The 21,725-nt window shown below is 56.3% G+C and overlaps 1 protein-coding gene across 6 annotated transcripts in view; it reads right to left on the minus strand.

Annotated features, from left to right (window-relative positions):
- Window positions 1-9,732: 9,732 nt before the first annotated feature.
- The window catches only part of TBC1D16 (TBC1 domain family member 16), an 88,784-nt gene continuing 76,791 nt past the window's right edge, over window positions 9,733-21,725 (minus strand). For 5 of the 6 annotated variants that reach the window (XM_043462560.1, XM_043462556.1, XM_043462567.1 and 2 more), the window contains 4 exons: window positions 20,866-21,052; window positions 18,628-18,807; window positions 15,900-16,046; window positions 9,733-15,093 (listed from right to left, as the gene is read on the minus strand). In XM_043462560.1, coding sequence (XP_043318495.1) covers window positions 14,845-15,093; window positions 15,900-16,046; window positions 18,628-18,807; window positions 20,866-21,052 — 763 coding nt within the window. In that variant the 3' untranslated portion in view covers window positions 9,733-14,844. The remainder of the gene's footprint in view (window positions 15,094-15,899; window positions 16,047-18,627; window positions 18,808-20,865; window positions 21,053-21,725) is intronic. The other variant, XR_006268444.1, reaches the window with a different exon arrangement.

A 21,725-nucleotide genomic window follows, 5' to 3' on the forward strand; every position in this document is an offset into this window, starting at 1 on the left:
TCTGTTGTTTCCAGGATAGAAAAGCAGGGGTGGGGTGAGAAGAAAAGAACCCCAGGGAGTCTTGGGTGCCGGATACTCCCTCCCTGTACCTCCCTAGGGAGAAGGGTGGGTACTTCCATGCAGCCTCAAAGGTCAGCGTGGGTGGGAGGAGGAGGGAGGGGCAGTGAGGGAGCACTAGGCTTTAGTGGGGAGCAGCCCCCTTAGAGGGCAGGGGTGGGGCATTCACTCTGAGGCACCAAAGGACCTTCAAACGGATAGTGTTAGTCATTCAGTCGTGTCTGACTCTTTGTGACCGCATGGACTGTAGCCCACCAGGCTCTGTCCATGGAATTCTCCAGGCAAAAATACTGGAGTGGGTTGCCATTTCCCTCTCCAGGGGACCTTCACAAGCCAGGGATCAAACACAGTTCTCCTGCACTGCAGGCAGACTTTACCTGCTGAGCCACCAGGGAAGCCCCTCAAACAAACAGATAGGGCTTCCCCCATTTCCCTGCACAGCTGGGAGGGGTCCAGGCTCCCTTGGTTTTAAGTCCCCACGTGATTCTCATGTCTGGTCAGGGTGAGGACCCCACAGAATGACATGACCAGGGAGCACAATCACCTTTCCTGTGTTCTGATCCTGAAACCCTGGTATTAATACCTCCTGGTACCCGGGATGCAGGATCGCTTAAAGGCAGGTGTGCGTGCCTCTGTTCCCGGATGGCTGGAAGAGGTGACTCCGGGCAGCTGAGCCACTTTGTGGGAGGGATGCAGGATGCAGGCATCTTCCAGAGTGCAGAAGCTGCACCCTCCATCATGGCCCTCCGGCCCCCAGTCTCACACACATCATTTTCCCTGGGCCCTTGTGCCATCAGTGGAGCTTGTCACACTCCCTAAACATTCTCTGTGATTTTTGTGATGACCACCTCTCAGGCTGGCCCAGGTCTCTTTCTTCCTGGCCCCAGACAATGGACACAGCGGACCTGACAGTGTCCTACATGGGCAGGGGCCAGTGGCCCCCTGAAGCAGCCCTATGAGTGCGGAACAAGTAGGCAGGAGGAGGAGAGGGGTGCAGAGTGCTGTGAAGGGCCCACCCCACTGGTGCTGAATCTGCCTGTGACTCTTCCAGCAGTTCCCCTCCCTCAGCCTGTTTCTCCCTGAAAGCCCATCCTCTACCTGGACCGGGGAACAGATGCTCAATGCATGGTAGCTACTATTCTCCCCGGGAGGAGGGCACTAAGAGCTCCATTTTTTTTGGCCGTGCTGGGTCTTCGTTTTGGTGCACAGGCTCCTCTAGTTGTGGCTCATGGGCTAACAAGTTGCAGGGCATGGACTTGGTTGCTACACGGCACGTGGGATCTTAGTTCCTCAACCAGGTCGAACCCACATCCCCTGCATTGGAAGGCAGATAAAGAGCCCCATTTTGCAGCTGAGTTGTCAACCTGGGGAGACTAGGACAGAGCCCAAAGCTTACTCTCCCCCACTCCCCATTGCACCCCTTGAGCAAAGGTCTGGGCTGGACCCTGCAGTGGGGGAGAGGCAGGGCCTCTGTTACTTCAGAATCAACGCCCTGTAGCCCTGCCCTTCCCCATTTCTGCCCCCAGAGGAGAAGCTCCCACCTGGCCTCGCTTCCCCTTATTTTAAGGGACCGCCTTCCCTGCCTCAAGGGAGACTCAGACACTAGCGGCTCCTCCTTCCATCCCAGAGCTGCTCCATTCTGCCCCCACCTCCTCCTCTACCTTAGAACAAAGCCCAGGGGTGCATCTGACTCAGGTCATTCTACCCTGTGGGCTCCCAGCTGGGCAGGCAGCATAATCTGCGTTTCTCACCAGCCTGCGGGGGGTGGAGCTCCGGGAGCTGGCTCCTGGGTGCATCTCCTGGCAGCCTGGGTCTGGGTGACCTTGGCTCCTCCCTGCTGGGCGCTGGGGTCCCAGTGGAAGGGGTGAGGCAGGGTGAAGCCGGTAAGCCCCTAGAGGGGGTGAAGACTTGCATTCTCTGGCCGGGTATCACACACCTTCTGCCCCCAGACAGAGGCCCAGAGAGGGGAGACATCATGCTTGGGGTCACGCAGGAATGCCAGCTCACATGTCCTACCTGTCATTCCCTGGGTGGGAGTGAGGGAAAAACCAGGGAGAATAGGGGCAGCTCAGTTCAGAGTCAGGTAAACTGAGACTCAAGGTGCCCACTTGAGTGCTCAGATGTCCCCTCCCTTGGAGAAGGATGGCCCCAAGCCCTTGGCCAGAGACTGTCCAAGCACAGGGAAAAGAGAATCAGAAAGGCCTGGGCACCAGTCCTGCCTCTGCCATCTACTGGCTGGGTGACCTTGGGCCAATTACTTAACCTCTCTGTTTTCTCCTCTAGGAAATAGGATAAACCCAGCACTGGCCCCATCTGGCTGTGGCGAGTATTGAGTGCTATAGTGGGTGGAAAGGGCCCTGCAGGGTCAGCGTCCCAAACAACCCCCTCCCTGGTATTCACTGGCCTCCCCCTCAGGCCTGCCTAGTCTGCATAGAGGTCCCAAGGCTCCTGGCTAAAGAGCAGCTTCTTTGGACAGGTAGTGAGTTCTCCACCTTGGTGGGTATTCCAGATGACAGGACATGGCTGGGAGGATGGAGCCCCTGTCTGGAGTGGTACTGGATGAAGTAACCCCTTCTCTTCCTGGGCCTCCCCGAGGTGGCCTCCTCCCAGCCAGGCAGACAGTCAGCAGTGACCCACCCCTCCTAGGGGCTTCTGCTGCAGACAGTCTTAGAGGGAAAGAGGGGCCTGGAAAGAGAGATCTGTTTACCCTGAATACAGATTAAAGCGCCAGCGATGCTGCTGTTCAGGTCCAAGAGCTGTGCAACCTGCCGGGACAGGCCATCCATCCGTCTGTCAGGGCTGGGGCCAGGGGCCGGGGAGGGTGGGGGCCGGGCTGCCGGACGGCAGGGCCCAGGAGGGATCTCAGCTCCCAAGCTGATGAAGGGCGAAGCGAGCCATTAACTCACACGGGGGGGCCCTAATGAATCTTGATTTCCAGAGAAAATGGGCCCTGGGAGCTTGTGAATCCCATGATAAGGGACCCACCAGGCAGACAGACATTGCCAAGCAGGCCGGGCTCTGGGGTTGTGGCACGGAGCCCCTCTGGCCCTGGGGTGAGGGCTTTGTCTGAGGTAAGAATAGGCAGCTCTCAGGGGTGAGTTAGGACCCTGCTGGGGAGGTCAGGTCTTCATTACTGAGAGGTCCCCGTGCCCCCACCAGGGAAACCCAGGTACCCAGGGAGCCCTTCTGAGGCCCGAGGTTGCCTTTTCTTGGCCTTTGGAGGAGGGTGGGGGACACGGGGTACTTGTTCAGGTTTTGTCAAGAGAGACCATCGGCTGGACGCAGAAAGATGGGGAGCTGAGGAGCTGAGGGTGAAGGTGCTGGGATGAGGGGGCGGCCAGGTGCCCTAGCCTCCAGATGGCGCTCAGGGCTGGTGCTTGGGAGTGACAGGCCAGGGCCCTGTGGGTGGGGGCACTTGGAGGGCACAGGAGCCAGGCGCCCGCCCTTCCAAAGGTCATGTCCTGCCCGCGCTGCCCTGGGTGGGAGGCTGTGGGGAGGGGGGCGAATTTCATCTCCCTCTTAGGGTCCTCTCGGGAGCTCACTGTGTGTCCTCTTCCGGCGCATGTGTTTCACCGGGAGTGATTCCTTAGTAAAGCTGCCAGCTTGCATGGTGCCCTTTTAATTAGATTTTCCCAAATTCCCTCTGTCACCGGGTTATTAATATTTATCTGGAGCACACCTGATATGATTAGATGAGTGGGCCCGGGAGGGCTGGAGGGGGCTGCCCCCCTTCTCCCTTCCCTCCTGCACTTCCCTCTCCCTCATTCTACCCCAGTCTCCTGCCCCAGTGCCCCCTCCATGCCCTGAGTCCCCTCCCTCTCGAAGCCCCAGCTACTATCCTGTCCTGTGTGCCTCTCTCCCTTGGTGCCTCTCCCTGTCCCCAGCATGGGCAGAAACCCATCCACACAGTGGCCCCTGAGGCGTGTGCCAGGCATAGGACGGGACTCCCACTCGGAGAAAAGGTCCGCTGGGTGTGAAATCAAAAGCCTTTTTGCAGGAAATGGGATGGATCTGAGCGATGCTGGCCCTCTTCCTGGGGAAATGGGAATTAGTGCTGAGGATTATTTTTGAGGACTCGGGGACTGTGCCCACACTCGCCACCTTCTGACCAGACCGTGGTGGGGCCCCAGGTGTGGGAACCCTCGATCCCCAGGCCTCTTGTGGCAGGGCAGGGATGGGAGCATCCACCAGCCTCCCTCCCTCCTGGAAGACCAGTTCCTGGTGAGAAGCCCTGGGTTTGCAGAGACGCCACTGTGCTGCTGAATCCCTCAGCCAAGTCTGTGTCTGAGATCCAGCAGGACAGCTGAGAACAGGAGTGGGGACCCATGCAGCCGACCCATGCAGCCCACCTCCAGCCTCATGCAACCTACCTGGTGCCCCCGGGCCTAGGGGGCAGGGTATACCCAGCACGCCCCCACCCAAACTTTGGAACCTGCTTTCTGGAAAGGAAAACCTGCTGGGGAGTTCAGTCCCATCCAGGCTTTTGCAGTCTCTTAGGTGCCCAAATTAGCCAGGGCAGGAGCCACAGGAGTTGTACCTATCAACTGGTGGGACATTTTCTGGTGGGGTGTCCCCTCTAATAGAAGCCACATTCTGTGGGCTCAGCACCTCACTCTACAAGCAGACCGTGGTGTTCTGGGTCAATTTCAGGCTTGTGATGGGAGTTGAGTTCTGTGCAAGGATCCAGAAGACCAGGCTAGCTTGGTGAACCATTTCAGACCCTGGGGGCCTCACCCTATTTTGGGGACCCAGTAAGCTCTTTGGGGCTGGCCTGGTGACTGCACTCTGGTCCAGTGGGTTGAGGGGCAGTGGTCTTTTTGGTAAGACCCCTTACTTCCAGCATCCTTCAACCACTCCATGGGGGAGGGTGCAGATGCAGAGGGCTGCGGAGCGGTTGGGAGAAGCTGCAGGCCAGAAGTCAGGGAGTAGGGGACCAACTCCCAGCCTTGCTGTGTTCTCCTACCTGCCAGCTCACACCTGTGAGGGCAGTGCCTCTTCCTACCTGAACTAGCCTGAGTCAAGTTCCTGGATCTCATCCTCCTGAACCACTCCCCCGCCCCCACCACCAATAGCTCTGAAGTTGCATTCCAGGAAACTGGGGAAGAGCTGAGCTCTATCTCACACCATTTTGAAGCCAGCAGTTCACCTCCACTGGAAATGCCCTCACCCCCACGTCCCTGAGCACTGGACACCTCCCACCTCCTCCTTGCCACTCTGCTTCAGGCTGCTGACTCTGAGCCCTAAAAGTTCACTGCTATTTATCAGCACGGCTCAGGCAGTCATGTGGCCCTATGGAGCAGTAAGACCAAGAACGGGGGCGGGGAACTCCCATCTAAATTAATCATTTGACAGAACCTGGGGATTTATCAGAAAGCCCAAAGGATGCTTGGGCTTTGGAGAAAGGCAGAATGTTCCTGGAAATAGAACTGACCCTGCCTTTTGGGTAGATGGGTGGGATTCCCCCAGAGGACATCTGCCCAGAGGTCTGAGGGTCCCAGGGACGTTTTTCTTCTAAAAGTTCTAAAGTTTTCCAACAGGGATGAGAGGTGGGCATAACAGAGGGCAGGGCCTGGATACCTGAGAGGCCCGGGAGGACTGTGATCACAGGGTAATGCCGTCCGCCTCCCACCCCCTCCCGCACTGTGTATGCTCTTCGTTGGTTCTTTGTCCCAGCTGGTTGCTTTAAGTACACTTGGATTTCCTTTACAGAAGGACACTAAGACCCCACAGAAAGCAGGCTCCCAGCTGAGCTTATACGAAAGGCCAGAATGCTCCACTCATTCACAGTCCCTGTACTTATGCACCTTGGACAGAGAGAGGAACCCTGCGAGTGAGGGGCTTCTCCCATGAAGGGCAAGTCCACACCAAGCATCCTGGAGGGCAGAGGGGATGGGACATCAAGAGGTTGGTGACTTGAGAGTGAGCTCCTGGCTTCCCTTGTGGCTCAGCTAGTAAAGAATCCACCTGCAACGCGAGAGACCTGGATTTGATCCCTGGGTTGGGAAGATCCCTAGGAGAAGGGAAAGGCTACCCACTCCAGTATTCTGGTCTGGAGAATTCCATGGACTGTTTAGTCCACTGGGTCGCAAAGAGTCGGACACAACTGAGCGACTTTCATTTTCACTTTTCTGATGCCCAGCCCTTCAGCACTGCCTCCTGTGACCACAGGTGGTTCTGCCCAGCTCTTCCCACCAGAAAAGTGGAGAGTACCTAGTTGGCATTCTTGTCACTAAGTCATAAACTCTTGATAACATTTACTATCCTTCAGTCTTTATTTTAGACAGGGTCCTGTCCTCTACCCTTTGAGGTCTGTTTAGTCTTTTGTTGTGCCTCTCAGAATCTTCTACCCATCCCCCTGTAGCTGGTGTCAACAGGCACTGGCCATAGTTCTCCAGTGAACTGATCCAAAGCTCTGACATCTTATTCCAGAAGGCTGCCTCGCCCTTGTCCATTGCTGTATTCTACTCTTAGGCTTTAAAATTGCCAGGCTGTTTTGCTCACTCATCATAAACTTGTGGCCACTAGGACCCTCAGTGTCTTTTTCTGTTGTGCTTACTCATGGACAGGAGTCAATGAACTCAGTGAACTGTGTGTCTGGTCCCTGGTGAAGGTTTCCCACTTTGTTGAACTGCACATGTCTCCTGTTGGTTGAGGGGATTTTGAACCGCTTCTTCCTCCTGAGGGGCTGCTATACCCAGCCTGTGGCACCATCCCACTGTTGCACCATATTAATTTCAGCATCCAAATGTCCATTTAGAAAATCATTAAGCAATCCTCTCTAATAACTCAAAATATAAAGTGCTTTCTTTTGTTCATTGTCAAAATCCTGATGAAAGAGCTTGTGGCATTTGACCTATCACAGCAGATATATTATCATATTCGGAGAATAATGGCATATTTTCAAACTACTTTGTCTAAATCACACGAACATGCCCCAGGAGCCCAGAGATCTGGTTGCTCTCCTGAGATGCAGAGAGAGGAGGGCCTCACCTGTGAGGGAGGGGATAGACTGATGATGAGGGATGACTTTAGGGGTCATCTGAATGTGGTCCATGAGGCCACTGGCAGGTGTCCTCCAGTCTGCAGAGAGCATGACAGTGACTGGGTGGGACCCTCCCGGATGGCTGTAAGGAGGTGGGGGGTGGTAATGAAGACATATTTGCTTCAATGGTGAGATCACTCGTGCACCCTGATAACTCGTAGAGATGATTGGGACCCTGATCTCACTGTAATTTTTCTTCCAAGGGTATCCCAGGCTTGTCAAGCCCTGGTGCTCCAGGTTTCTGCTGAGTGGTGGGAAGGAGCCTGCAGCCAACCTCCTGTGAGTTCTGTTCTAGAAGCCAGTGCTCCTTCACATGGAACTCTGCCCAATGTTATATGCCAGCCTGGATGGGAGGGGAGTTTGGTAGAGAATGGATCCATGTATATGTAGAGCTGAGTCCCTTCACTGTTCACCTGAAACCATCACAACATTGTTGATTGGTTATACCCCAATACGAAATGTTTTTGGTGTTAACAGCCAGTGCTTTAACTGAACCGGGGAGGAGGAGGGCTGGCTGAGACCTCCTGGCTGTGTGTGCATGTGTGTGTGTGTGTGTATGGTGGTAGTGGCTTCCCAGCGCAGGGACAAAGGGGGATAGAGATGCAGTGTGCCTGAGCATTAGGGTCCAACTAAAGGAAAGAGCCAGACCTCACGGACTCCCTGGGTTTGGACAGAGGGTGTCTCAGTGGCAACGTTAGGCCAAGAGCAGACCGCCCCTTGCAGGTTTTGTGTGGGATTGCTCCCACCCTTGGCCATGAAATGTCCTCAGGTAGGTGCTGGGGGTAAGGAGAGACATCAATAATAACTGAGACTGAACTGGGTTGATAGGGCTCATAATGGGATTCAACTTGACTGAAAGAAAATCATGTCAGTGACATTTCTGGGTCTCTGAAGCCAAAGGCCACTCTGACCTGGGGAGTTCAGGGTTTACCCTGGGGGTCCCAAAGGTGCAGATATTGAGTGGCTTCTCCCAGGGCTGGCAAGGCGGTTATGCTCATGGAGGGTTTGAAGTGTACATACCGCTGCCCTGGAAACCCCAGTGACCTGGTGTGCTCGACCTCGGGGCCCTGGAGCAGGTCCTGGGAAAATGGTACCAGTCTCCCTGGTGGGGTTCGCTGAACACTTGCTGAACAGATGCATGGAGGCATGATGGGATTGGAGGGTGCACAGGATGCTATCTCTGAAGTGAATGGACTCCAGGGGAGTTTCTGCCACCAGCAGCAGTGTAAAGACTGCCAGTCATGCAGATTGCCCATCCGTGCTGCAACAGACAAGTTACTCCCAGGCGCACTGCAATCCTCAGGACCGCAGGACAACAGAGGCTAGGCCATTCCAGAGGCTGCCCTGAAGAGTCTGGCTCTCGGGTGGCACATCTCTGTGGCCATGACTACATGGCTGTTATTTCAGGGATAATTAGAGCAGAACAAACACCTGATGGAGCTCCTGGCTGGAGCAGACCCAGGGTGTCAGCGGCCAGACAGGTTTGAAAGGCCATGGCCCAAGGTGGTGGGTGGGGGTGGGGACCACAATGGGCCTCTTGCAGGGCTGCTCTGTGGGTTTGGGACCACCCCTTTCTGAGGACAAACTGACCCACAGCCATGCCCTGGAGGGTGGTGATGGTAGGACTGTCAGCGCCCCTGAACTCCAAGCTCCCTCTCTGTCTGCACTCGGCCATCAGCTGTGACTTCAGATCCCAGGTTAGAACCGGACATGAGGGAGAAGTGGCACCTCCCATCCCCCAAAGGACAGGTAAAGGTTTCTCTAAGTGGAGCCACCAGCCATGCACGGCAGCTGAAGCATCACCTGGGCCTGCTGCCCCTCCTGGCTGTTTGGTCAGCGAGCCTCAGGCAGGGGTATGCCTGCAGAGAAGGGGTGATGAAGCTCTCTGTGGTCTCAGCCAAGGCCAAGGGGGTAGAGGGTGAGACAGACCCTGAAGACACAAGACCCTTGGTGGTGCCAACGTTCAGGATGGTGGCACGTAAGCCCTCCTCCCCTCTCAGGCAAAAGGACAGAAAGGCACATAGAAAACCACAGAAAATGTTCGCAACTCCCTAGGCACTGTGTTGGGGCCCAGAGCCCGCAACCCACAAGCACGCTCTAGAACCAGATGGGCCCCCACCCCCTTGCTCACCTCCCTGTAATCTCTGGGGCATGTTCCCTGCAGTAGGACTCCAGGGCATGGAGATGAGAGAAGCCCCATGCCTGAATCCCACCCTTAACAAGGTCAAATTCATCTTCTTTGCCTCCGCAAAAAGTTTACAAATGCAAGACTCTGGCTTTTCCTGGAATTGGAGGCCTAGCAGCTACTTCTCAATAAAACGCTGTGTGTTTCCAGGTGCTGGGGCCGGTCTCAGGGCCCCCAGTTACTGAGGTTCATGGGCGCTTGCCCATTAACTCTCCATCAGGGAGGTAAGCAGCTGCACCCCCTCTAGCAGGCCAAGCGCCTGTCCCCTTCAGATGCCTGATGGACCCCTGGGCCGCCGGCCAGGCTCCCCAGAGCGGGGCCTGCCACTGGCCAGCCCTCCGGCCCTCCTTACTCTTCCATGGGGGCCCTCTTCACTCAGCACCAGAACCTGCCACATTTGGACCTAACAAACCTTGTCAGACCTCTTAGAGGCGCCGCAGAGCATACGTTTGTTGTCAGTATGATTTTATTTACTTTGCAGTGGGATCCACGAGAGCCGGAAGCACTGTGGGGGCTGGGGCCCCAGCGGTCAGAGTGGCCAGTCCCGAGCCTGGGGCAGCGGGCGATCACATTTAAAAAACAAAATAAAATACAGAGAACGAATTGCTTGCCACAGACATCAGTGATCTCTTGGTAATGGTGGAAATTTCTTTAAACTTTCCCAACAGAAACCCTGCCCTCTGACTAACCCAAGGCGCTGGAGAGAAGATGACCAAGTGACTTGATCTCTCAACCGGAAACGTACTTTCCTACCTAGAAATTGAGTGCAATGTGTTTAACGACCAGATGCCTGCAGCCTGTCTGCATGCCCGCTCTGCCCCCCAGAGGCCCAGGGACATCCCTCTCCATCTCTACAGCCTGTCTCAGAGGGCCACAGCCCCCTCCCCGCTCCCAGGCTCAAGCGGGTTTCACAGCTCCAGGGGAGGACCCTGAGGCCCGGGCCACGTCCTGATGCCGAGCTAGACACGCTGCACACAGACACGTCTCTCGGGGTCACCAAGGTCATGGCTCACGGTGGGTCTTCCCCGTGGCAGGAGTGAGGTGGCATGGGGTGAATTTCACAGAAGAGGCACAGAGTCCCCCCAGCTGGGGACGCGCAGTCAGGCGGACGTGTGGAAGGGAGGGGGTTTGCTGACTCCTGAAGCACGCTGCCTCTTGGCCAAGGCTGCAAGGCCAAGGTCAGTGGTCTCTTCCCTGAGTGGCAGATGAGGCCCCCGGGGCTGGGAAACCATCTTCATGACACCTTCACCTGGAGAGTCCCTGCACTAGTCCTGTGAGGTGGGCTAAGCCAGAGGCAGTGTTTCCTTTCTACAGATGAGGGAACCGAGGCTCAGGGTGGGGAGGTCATGCACCTGGAAAGGGTCAGAGACAGGACGGGAACCAGGTTCCTGACCCCTAGGTAAGTGTCTTCCTTCCACACAGCACTGCTCACCCTCAGTAGGGGAGCCCTGTTCTTAGGCGTCACGATTGTGGGGGCAGTTCCCTCTTCTGAGCCAGGGATGGCTGAGGACAGAATGCTTTCACTCGGAGGGAAGGCCTTGCAGCCTGGCTTAGAAAGCCAAGGCTAATCAGATCCTGGGCCATCTGGTTCCCCAGGATCTCCAGGGGAAGTGCCCAGGCTCAGGCCAGACCCACAGGCTCCCTCCCCTTGCTGTGGGTTCATGGCACAGCTCCCAGGCTGGCCACACCCCTGCACGTGTGTGTGGGATTTCCCGGGGACACTCCGCCTCCTTCCTCGGAGGCAGGGCAGCCTCTAGGGGCCTCTGCTGGGCAGACAAACTGGAAGAGGCTTCCTTCCCTTGGCAGGGTGAACCCAGGTCCTCCTGCCACCACCCAGTCTCCCTCTATTATAGCTGCCCCTTCCCAGCTATTTCTACCAAACAAGACGCAGACAAGAGAGCTCAGAGGGACCTCACAAAACACCGGGGAGAGCCACAGAGGCCCCCCCACTACCATTCACAGATTTTGCCCCATTTGTGAATCAAAGGTCAGAGCTGGGGGACCTCTGCCAGCCACTTCTGCCCTCATTTCAGGACCAGAATCTTCATCCTATCTAGCTGTCTGCCCCCAGCAGGCTTTGACGGAAAACTCAAAGGTTCTGGATTCAAAAACCTCTGTCCTGCCTGACACTGTCCTGTCCAATCAAGACAACACAGTGCTGCCTGCTAATAGCGTCCAGACCATGGCTGCCAATGGAACTGCCCTTCTGGACTGCAGACCCTCCTCCTCTGCAGAGGTGAACTGGGCTGGAGACGGGTCCTCCCCAGCCTGCCCATCCCTCCCTCTCTAATTGGCTCAAGAACACCGATTCCCTTGATTTGTGAGTTCCAAGTCTTCCCTGCTGGGACTTAAGTCAGAACCTTCTGGAATAGCACACTGTTCCCCTCTGCACTTAATCAGACCCCAATCCCACTGTTTCTCCAGCTTGTGCATCGCCCACCTTCATTCTACCATTGTCTCCCCTTCCTTGGGAGGGTGAACCCCACACTTGGCTGGTGAGTCTGTGCCCCTCTGCCCTTTCCTGGCCAGCACGTGCGCATCAAAGGTGCCCTCTCTTCCCAGAGGCCCCGACGACACCAGGTAACGTCAGCACAGACATTAGCAGTGGGGAAACTTGTAAGTATGCGTGCACACGCACACCAGCCAATAACATTAAGTGTCATTTTTAAAAAATGGGTTAAATAAGCAGCATCGCGGAAGATGGCCGTGCCGGGCTGATTATCCCGAATTTGCACGTTCTGGTGGTGGGAAGGCTAGAAGTCTAATGACTGAATTATCACCCTAATGCCTCTTGCTGGCTGGGAATAATCCTGGGGCAACAGCTGCCGCAGGGTTTTTGGCTGGTTTCCTCTAATTGCATCCAGATTAAGGGAGCCGTATAAGGGCGGGCTTTCTCCATCCCTCTGGAGCAGCGGGACCTCACAGAGCCCATATACCCAGGTCTTCGGCTTTTTGAGGTCCTGGCTGCTCCACGAAGCCCAGACCACACTGGGGCCCAGCCCAGCACACAGAGTGCGAGGTGGGAGCAGTGAAGGCGGGGGTGGCACTTGGTACAAGGTCTTGGGGAGCTGTGAGGGTGAGGGGTTGTGGGAGCTGGGAGGTTCAGAATGAGTGCTTTCCACCCAGGACCCTCAAAGTAAGGGAACCCGGGACCCCTCTCCCTCCACCCCACCCAGCAGCCCAAAGGCACAAGGTATCAGAAAATGTGCAGGTGCACTCTGGCTACAGAAGAAGGGAGGGGAGCATTCCTTTCCCCGCTTAGACATCTCCAGTCCTTTCAGGAGGAAGTCATGCCCCTGGTAAAAGGCGAGTTCCAAAACTGTTATCTGGACCAGGATTTTGTGGCGGTAATAGTAGACTGTTCCAGCTCCCTACCTGGCTCCTTATCCCTCCCTGAATCCCTAGCCCCTAGGCATGTGACTTCTCTTACTGCAGAGGAGGGTCCATTTCCCCACCCTTAGATGCTGAGTCTGGCCATGTGACTGGCTTTGGCCAATGGGATGATGAGCAGGGGTAGCATCTGTCAAGGCTTGGGAAGGTGCCTACACACTTCTGATTCTGCACCTTTGCCTTGGCCGGGACTGGCTTGTGGGAAGGAGGCAAGAGGCATGGAGCAGAGCCACATCTGACCTCTATACACCTCTACATGTGTGAGCACCCTGTTGGGACTTAATAGCCCAACCCAGACCAGAACTGCCCAGCTGGAGCTGCTGTCCCACAGACCCAAGGGCTAGCTAAGTGCATGCTATTTGAGGCTGCCATGTTTGGGGGCTATTTGTTATGCAGCATTACTGTGGCAATGGGTAACTGATATGCCTGTTCATGGAGGTGTGGTCTCTAGAGGAGGGTCAACACAGTGCCTGTGTAACTCAAGCCACCTCCATAATAGATCAGGAGCCATCCTCTGGATGGAAAGGCAATCCTCTTTTCCCAGAAGCTGAGCAGATGAGAAGTCTATCCAGCCTGGACCCTGCTGCTGGACTATAATGGTCGGTACCCCAAGATCTGGGCATTGATGGGGCTCCAGGACAGTCTCCCCAAAAGGCTCTTGGACAGAGGTGTCAGGAACCTGGAAGTACCAGTGTCAGTCTTCTGCCCGCTGGAGGACATGGGTTCATAGAGAAGCTGAGAAGGGAAGAGGCTGATAACTTCCTCCTTCCTGTTGATAAACAACTTTTTAAAGTGGCGCCATCCAGCAGCGTCCACTCTGTGAGAAAAGCTGAGGGCAGGAAGAAGCCTTGGTTGGGCTGTGTCTCTGTGATGACTCTCAGCACTTCAAGGATTTTTCTCCCTAGAAGGATGTTCAGGAAGATTCAAGGAACAACGATTCCAGGCTCCTTGTTCCTGTCAGTTCAAGAGGGCGGCTTCCCGTGCAAATAGCTCCAGTCCTCTATGCTGGCTGGGAGTCTTCCTGTGTCCTGTCTGTCCTCCTCTAAATCCCAGAAGGAGCAGCTGGGGAGGCTCTGGGAGCAGGGAGAGTGTGCTGGGAAGACCTGGTTCCCACACAGAAAGCAGGGGTGCCCTGAGTGACGGCTATTGTACAGTGGTTGCTCGCGCATCTGACCACCTGAGACGCTGACTTACAGAAGACCTGCAGTCACGGCAGAACGCAGACTCCGCAGGGAAGTGGGAGTGTTTCTGGCACTTTCAGCTGCCTTTGTCTTGGTTGGTCAGTTCACATTGTGTCCCTTCCCTCAAACACTGCAGATTCCCTTCAGAGAATTTTGCGTGCACACACACACATACACACCTCGACCCATCCAACCCCAAGTTGGTCGCAGTATTTGGTGAAAATGGCCTTCAACACTGCCGAATGTAGACGATTCTTCAACTAAGGGAGAAGAATTCAACACTTCAACAGCCCGTACGCAGGCTCATGGGCAGCGTATTCCTTCACATACCAAGAGGATCAGATGTTGAAATGGACAGTATGAAAGCCCCCAGCCTTCTGCTCTTAAACCTTTCTACCCTGAAATCAGTGGGGCCTTTTTTTTTTTTTTTGGGCAGATGTCTTCACATCAGCTTTGCAGTTGTGGCTGGAGAAGCTGTGGAGTCTGTTTGATTCATTCAAAGAATGAAGCCTAATGAGGGGGTGTGCCCAGTTTGCAAAGATGTTTCTGGCCTGGATGGGACCCTCTTGTTCTGGGCTCCCCAGTGCTGTCTCTCTCCTACTGTCTCTGTCTCTGCCTTTCCCAATGCCTCGCAATAAGACCCTTTGGTGGCTGACGAAGCTGGAGGAATTCCTGGGTTGTGTTGAGATCCATCAAAGGTGGGCAACACGAGAACCCAGCCAGCCTGCATCTCCAGGTAGGGTGGTTGTGCATCCTGGTCCTGCTGTTTGGGGAGCTGACTTTTCTCTGGGCAGCTGGCGGGTTTTATTTCTGGCACTTCCGTACTCCAATTTTGTCCTTAATACGAAAAGTTTCCCTTCATGTTGCTCAAGGGCATTTTCCTTCCGTTTCTACCATCCTGTCCCCTCCACGCCCATCCCCACCCCCTCCCCCATGCTTGGGACCTGGCAGAGGTCCCCTCACCCCTCGTCCAGCGCAGGGAGCCCAACCTATCTGCGGAAACTAAAGCCTTCTCGGGGCGTCTTTGGACCCTTCCTGCCTTCTCTGGGGGGCTTGGGGGAAGGCGTCTCCACGGTACCCCCGTACGGGCAGCTTTCCGACCCTGGGTGCTGGCCCGTACACTCCACGGCAGGCATGTAACCGCTGTCCCACATGCCAGTCCCACACAGCTTGCACAAGTCATGCAGGCTACAGGGGATCCGCGGCAAGAGGCGAAACTGGTACAGCAAACTCCTCGCCTGCAAACAGAGAGGACAGTGATGATGAGGGACAGCAGGCAGCTAGTGATCCAAGAGCAACAACAGTCAGCACCCGAAGGTGCTCCTTACGCCAGGCCAGGGCGAGGGCTCTGCCTGCCTCACCCCTTTCAACACCCTGATCCAGCTGAAGGCAGGGGCTATAAAGTTTCACAAGCCGCGCTCCCATGCAGCTCGACCCAGAGACGGCTCCCCTAACGGCCTTCATATGAAAGGTGAACAGGGCCCACCCTGTCCCTCCCTGGCTCAGCCTGGCCCCATGGCTCCACCTCTCTGCCCTGCAGGACTTCTTCAAGCCCTCTTCCTGCCCACTCCACCCCTGACCCCAGTCCCTCCTCGCTGCCCCTGGAAAACACCAGAAAGCTTTAAGAAGCAGGAGCCTGGGAAGTAGGGAGGTGGCAAAGGCCCCCTTTATCCCACTAACCTTGAATGAAAGGTTGGCCACCTCCCCTCCCTAAGCCTCCTGCTTAGTTTTCTCAGCTCTGGGCTATGAGTGAGGTGCCTCATGGTGGAGGACCTGTCTGTCAAAATGGGTAATCTGTTCCTTCCACGAGGAGAGGGGCCTCTTTTGTCAGCCTGATGGGTGCCCTGAACAGATGTCATACATGCTGACCTTGGTGGGGAGCTCCCAGGATGGAGAGTGGGGGCGGGGCTCTGCATGTGGGCAGGAATCTACAAATGTTGGGGGTGGAGCTTGTAGGGGGCCCTGTAGGGGTGGAGCTCTGGAAGTAGAGGTGGGGTTCTGTATAAGGGAGGGCAGGGCTGCATGTTGGGGGGGCCACACTCACCTTTCTGAGAACAAGCTCCCCATTCATGTGCATGGCCAGGTTTCCAAAGTGCAGAAGCATCTGGTCAGTGGCCAGCTGCTGCTCTATGACATCATCCCCGTAGATGGCCACGATGGCCACGCAGATGAAAAGGTGGAAGTAATCTGTCTGGGGGGTAGAGAGTGGGTTCAGATAAGGCCCCTGACCCAGCCCTGGGTCCTGACTGCCGGTAGAGGTGACAAGCAGAGCTGTGGGGTCAAGGGCTCCCAGGTGAGGCCGTCTGGGTTCGTGTGGCCCTAGGCAAGCCTAGCAGCCTCCTCAGTTTCCCCACCTGCAAATGGGCCAGTGTCAGCACATACATCCAAAGACTGCTGTGATGCGCAAAAGGGCAATGCTGGGGCCAGTCACCAACAGGCTGCTGGTCCCCTTTGGGGAGCCCTCTAGGAGCCTCTCCAGCACATGGGCAAAGAACATGCTCCTCTGAAGCCTGGCTACTACCCATTCTGGGGTCTTGAGAGATGATGAGTCAGAACACGCTCTAGTGGGTGGTGGAACATGCTATCAAGGAAGAAGAACTTTCCAGCAGCCACCCACTGGTCATTGTGCTCCTGCCTTGAGGCCAAATGTCCCAGCTTGTGCCCCAGAGATGACTCTTAGGTTTGTTGGTAAGAAAAGTGGGGAAGAGAGCCTCAGAGCCAAGCACAGCAGCTCCCCATAGTTCCCTACAATGAGCCCACCCTCTTTAACCAGATTTCAGGCCCATTGAGGACTCCGCTGCCTTCCCTGGAGGCTGCCTCACATTTTGCTACCCAGCAAGGCCGGGCCTGCAGCAGGATGCTGGCGCTTGGTCCTCACGGGGTACATCCTGTGTGCTCTCCAGCCCGGATGCTCTGAGGGCACACCGCCTTTGAGTCACACTAGCTCCCGGGGGCAGAGGAAGGACAAGGACCACCAGGAAGCCTGTGTTTAGTCTCCTGACATCGGCCACCCAGCCAGACAGAACCCTGTTCCTTCCCAAACAGGGCCAGGCAGAGCCTTGGATGCGCAGGCAGAGGTTACGGGCAGCAAACACCCCACATCCCACCCACTCTGGAAAGGCCATTCCCAGACTGCCCAGCCCCTTCCTCTGAATTAATCTGGAATGGTCTTGCTGCGGCTCAGAACGATCCTTCTGCAGCTATTTGAATTGCAGCTGGGGCTGGTGGGGTGGGGTAGGGGGGACAGCGGAGGAGTTCCAGGAAGGTTCATGTCCAGCTCCTCTGGGAGAGGACTATGGGGAAGAAAAGGTGGAGCACATTCTAAAGGGGGCTGGACAGCAGTACCAGACTAACCCCAGTTCACTGGACCAGGCCCAGGGCAGCCCATCCCCCAAGGGCAAACTGGAAGTATAAAAATGAATAAAACAGAGCCCTTCACACTCTGGGGACACTTTAAAGTTAAACCAGCTGGTAGTGACCACCCCTCACCCCCCGCCAGAGCTCACTCTAATGAATTAGCCTACCCCCGCTACCATCATCCTACTGTCCCCCGCCTCAACCTCCTGCCACTAATTTGATCAAGGGGTGTGGCCAAATGAGGCTAAATTTAGCCTAAGAAATGGCCCCATCTGTTGGGTGATGCTCTGGGTTCACATGTAACATTAGCCTAAATGTGATGTCCCAAAGGTGGCAAATTTGCTGCTAGAAAAAAACGCAATGAGGCTTTGCGCAAAGCGGACACAATTTTTTAAAAATATGATCCAGTGTTTTGGACCATCCTTGCCAGTGCTTCCTAGATTCCACTCTGCAGTACACACAGAGCAGGCTGATCCACACAGGAAACACAGCCCAGACCTGGGCCGGGAGGGAGCAGGAGAGGAGGTGGGCGAGGATGGATGAATACAAAACAGCCCATGGCACCAGCAGCAGGCTTCTTCAGACTCACTTCTATCAGACATAATCCTTCTTCGACACGAGTAAGGAGGGCAGACGCTGATGCACATTTCTGAGGGCTGGTGGGCGTGCGCATCTATCAGCAAGGTTTGTCTAATCCAAGCTGCACCAGCTGCCGAATGAAGGATGGAGGCCGCTCTTGCAGAAATGGTCCTGGCCACCTCTCAGATGCGTCAGTACTATTTTTTTTTTTTTAAAGGCTGATGGATTCAGAGAGACTTGCCTATCCTTTAACATGGCCTGCTTGTTGCTAATTTGGGCGTTAAAGCCGTGTGACAGGGCCAGCGCGAGGCCCTCTCAGGGGAATTTGTTGAGGAGATGCTGATAACGAAGGACGGCAAGGGGAAATCACGTCCCTGCGAGGCGACAGTGGGTGGGGCCTGGGCTCTCAGAGGGGCTGGCAGGGAAGCAGGATCTCGGGGCCCTTTCCCTGAGCCATCCCGAGGTGGGCAGGCGGGCGGGTGCTGGGCCTGGCATGTGGGCACCAGCGCCCTGCTCGGTCCCGCAATGTCTTTCATGCTGATTGGTTGTGACAGGAGCGTGCTCAGCCCTAGAACGTGGTAATGAGCGCAGTCAGTGGGCAATTTGCATCGATTTCAGTTACTTGGGAGGCGAGATGCAGGGTCGGAGGCTGGCCACGTGGGACTAGAAGGCAGTCGCCGTGTGAGGGGCTGAATGTGGCCTGTGAGGGGCCAGGGATGGTGGAGCAAGGGGACCCCAGAGGAGGTGCCCAGTTATGCGGGCGCCCTGCCCTCTTCGTACGCCAGGTGCGGGACCGCTGTCCCAGCCCCCAGCCCTGGGCGCCCCGCCTCGCTCACCTGGTAGTGGGCCCAGCAGGCCTCCCAGATGCGCAGCGCCTCGGCCTCAGGAAACTCCCGCTTGAAGCACAGCAGGAGCCAGCGGTGGCAGAAGAGCATTTGCAAGCCGTCCTCACCCAGCGAGACCAGATGCTGGTAGAAGCGTGCGTGGGTCAGCCGCAGCAGCTCCCGCAGGTACAGCTGGGGGCGAGGCCAAGAGGAATGAGACCCCTAGCCCTGAGCAGGCCTGCCTGCCTGGCCCCAGAAGCCCCCTCCTGCCGAGGCCCTTCCCCGCTGGGGCCCCACCACCCCTCAGAGCAGGTGTGCCACACATGAGGTCTCTATCTGCTTCATGGGTCTGCACCCACTTATTCTGTTCTGTCCCTGGAAGTCCGACTCACATCTGTCTTGGTCGGTTTAGCCCAGATTTCGGACTGTCCCGGAGGCTGTAGCAAGGGACAGCAAGAGCAACCTGCTGTGGCCCAGAAGGTGGGTGGCAGGTCAGGCTAGGAAGACCTTTGGCTCTCAGGCACCATATGGGCCGTTTCTGACGCCCCCTCCTTCCTGAGATATCGAGCAAAGCATCCTTTTGACAATGCCCCCTCCCCCTCACCCACTCAACCACCTTCCGCTCTGATCACCCAGATTCATCATCTCCCAGAGCTGATTCAGAGCAGAGGGTGGGGGCGTTTCTGAACCCCGAGAGGCTCAATTCCTGTGCTTCAGGTCACCACCCAGTGACGTGGGACCAGATTAAGGCTATTTCTGGCAGCGCCTGGCTTGGGCTGCTGACTTCACCAGCACTGTTGTAAAATCGATCTCCAGCAGCTAACGAGTCACGGGGCCATGTGCTGCGGAGCCGTCAGCGGCGAATCACGTCAGAGCCCGTAATTGCCTCCCCAGGTACCGTGGAAACCTGACATCACAGGGCCGACACAGAGAGCGGGGAGTGAGCAGGCTCGGCTGAGATCGCAGCCGGGGGATCCTTCGGGGGGGTCCTTGGTGACTCACAGGCCCCTTCCCACACAAACAGCTCATTGTTCCTACTTGAGACTGCCACTGGGGTGGCACAGAAACTGATTCTGAAGATCCTTCCAGACTGGCCAGTTTCCTCACCCAGTGGCCCACAGCAGGGTCAACAAGTCCACGCAAGCAGCTGACCCCCTTCCTCCCTCCCTCATGGATGCCCCCCACCCCTACTCTGGTGCCCCTTACCTTCCCCTTTCATCCCCATCTCCCTGCTCCTGGATCCCTTTCCTCCAATCCCCCTGCTGTGTCCTGCTCTCCCATCCACAGCCCTCATCAGCTTCCCAATGGCTAGTTGACAGTAGTGTTCCTTGGTCTGGCATTCGAGGCCCTTCATTCAGCTCCAGCCTCATTGCATGTGAGCCACCAAACTGAGCGGGCCACCCAGTGTCGCTGCCCAAAAAGCCCTGCTCAGCCAAGTCTTGGCAGGCCTGGCAATGCTCAGGGCCAGACCCCGTGTGCCGTGGAGTCAGCCTGGCCCAAGGGGACACTGGGACTCCTGTCTTGGTTCCCTCTCTATCACCAGAGCTCTTTCTGTATCACTCCCTAGCATACCCAGCATCCTGCCCTTGCACTATCAGCTTCCAGGCTGAGAATCTCTCAGACTGGGGACCCGAGACCACGTCCTAGTGCTAGCAGCACCTGACAGGTGATTGGAGGGCACAAGGAAGGGAAGAGTGGGCCCTCCTGGCCCCACCTCACCCAGTTTTGCCTCCTCACTCCCAATTTTCAGTGCTGCCTGGTCTGTGTAGGTTAGCGGGGGCCATGGTGGGAGGAGTACTGCCTGGGCACAACAGGCCTGCTGCCCTCGAGGTGGGGCTGTGACGACTATCCAGTGGGCTCAGGGTGGTTTCAAGAGCCCCTCCCATTCCCATCCCTCGGAACCCTGGTTATGTCCCCTGTGGGGGACCCAGATGCACCTGAGAACATGTTTTATAAAGCACAGGGCCAGGTGTGATAGTGACCCCTTCCCCCCCTGGGAACCTGGGTTAGGATGCCACATGCAGGGAGCGGGGAGGCCACATGAGGAGCCTCTGGACTGCAGGAGTGTGAGGTGGGGATGGCAGCATATGTCCTGGGACATGGGAACAGCATGTGTCCCTCCTGGGGGAGCTGGCCCTAGTCCATGGGCCCAGGGCTAAGCCCCCCATAGTCCATCAGCAAGGCCCACCTTGGCTTTCCTGCTGCTTGGTGACCCACAGCAGCCAAGCCACACACATCTGAGAGCCTCACCAGCTGTTTCTCCATGTCCTCGTCCCGAGGAGAGCTGACAAAGATTGTGTTCTGCATCAGACCCACAAAGCACCAGAAGGTGTCTGACTCGTCCAGGACTTCGGCCAGGATGGGGGCCACCAGGTCCGACATGCCCTGGGAGTAGCCGATGGCTGGGTTGTACACCGCATAGTTCAGCAGGATCCTCCTGGAGATGCAGTGCAGAGAGCAGGGAGGTCAGTGGAGGGTGGCCATAACATAGCAGTGTGTTGTCCAGGCCAGTAGAACCCCAGGCTGGAGACTCTGGGGTCTCCTGGACCCCATCCTTAACCTTGATCTTAGAGGAAGGAGAGCAGCTCCCGCATCATCTCCAGAGCTTGGGGAAAGGTAAGGGGCTGCACTTAGGCACTCACCAGCCCCAATCCTCTAGAGCAGAGCAAGGAGAAATGTGGATCTGATTTTCTTAATGGTCGACTGCCTGTGACAAAGGGTGGGCTGGCAGGGACATTTTTTTATGGGCTTCTAATTTTGTGCAATTATTTGCCAGGAGGCAGCAGAATGTCAAAGATGCCAGCTTCAGCTCCTGTGAGACTTGATCTCCCAGAGGACCACCCAACAGGAGAGGGAGACACTCGGGAGAGGCGGGTTCACAGCTGGTGTGGGCCAAGCAAGGTTAGGCTTGGTGGATGCCCAGGGGGTGGGGCCTTTGCTGGTACCTTTGGGAGGGGCTTCCAGGCCTTCCCCTGGGTCACTAGGACAATAAGGGGCCCATTGACATTGTCTGAAATAGCTAAGGACTCTCTGATTCTGGGGCACTGAACCTAGAAGGAAGATCCTTGACCCCTGCAGAAGCTTCTGCGGCTGGTCTACTTCCCAGAGGG

The sequence above is a fragment of the Cervus canadensis genome, chromosome 1, assembly GCF_019320065.1.
Source record: "Cervus canadensis isolate Bull #8, Minnesota chromosome 1, ASM1932006v1, whole genome shotgun sequence".
Lineage (NCBI taxonomy): Eukaryota > Metazoa > Chordata > Mammalia > Artiodactyla > Cervidae > Cervus > Cervus canadensis.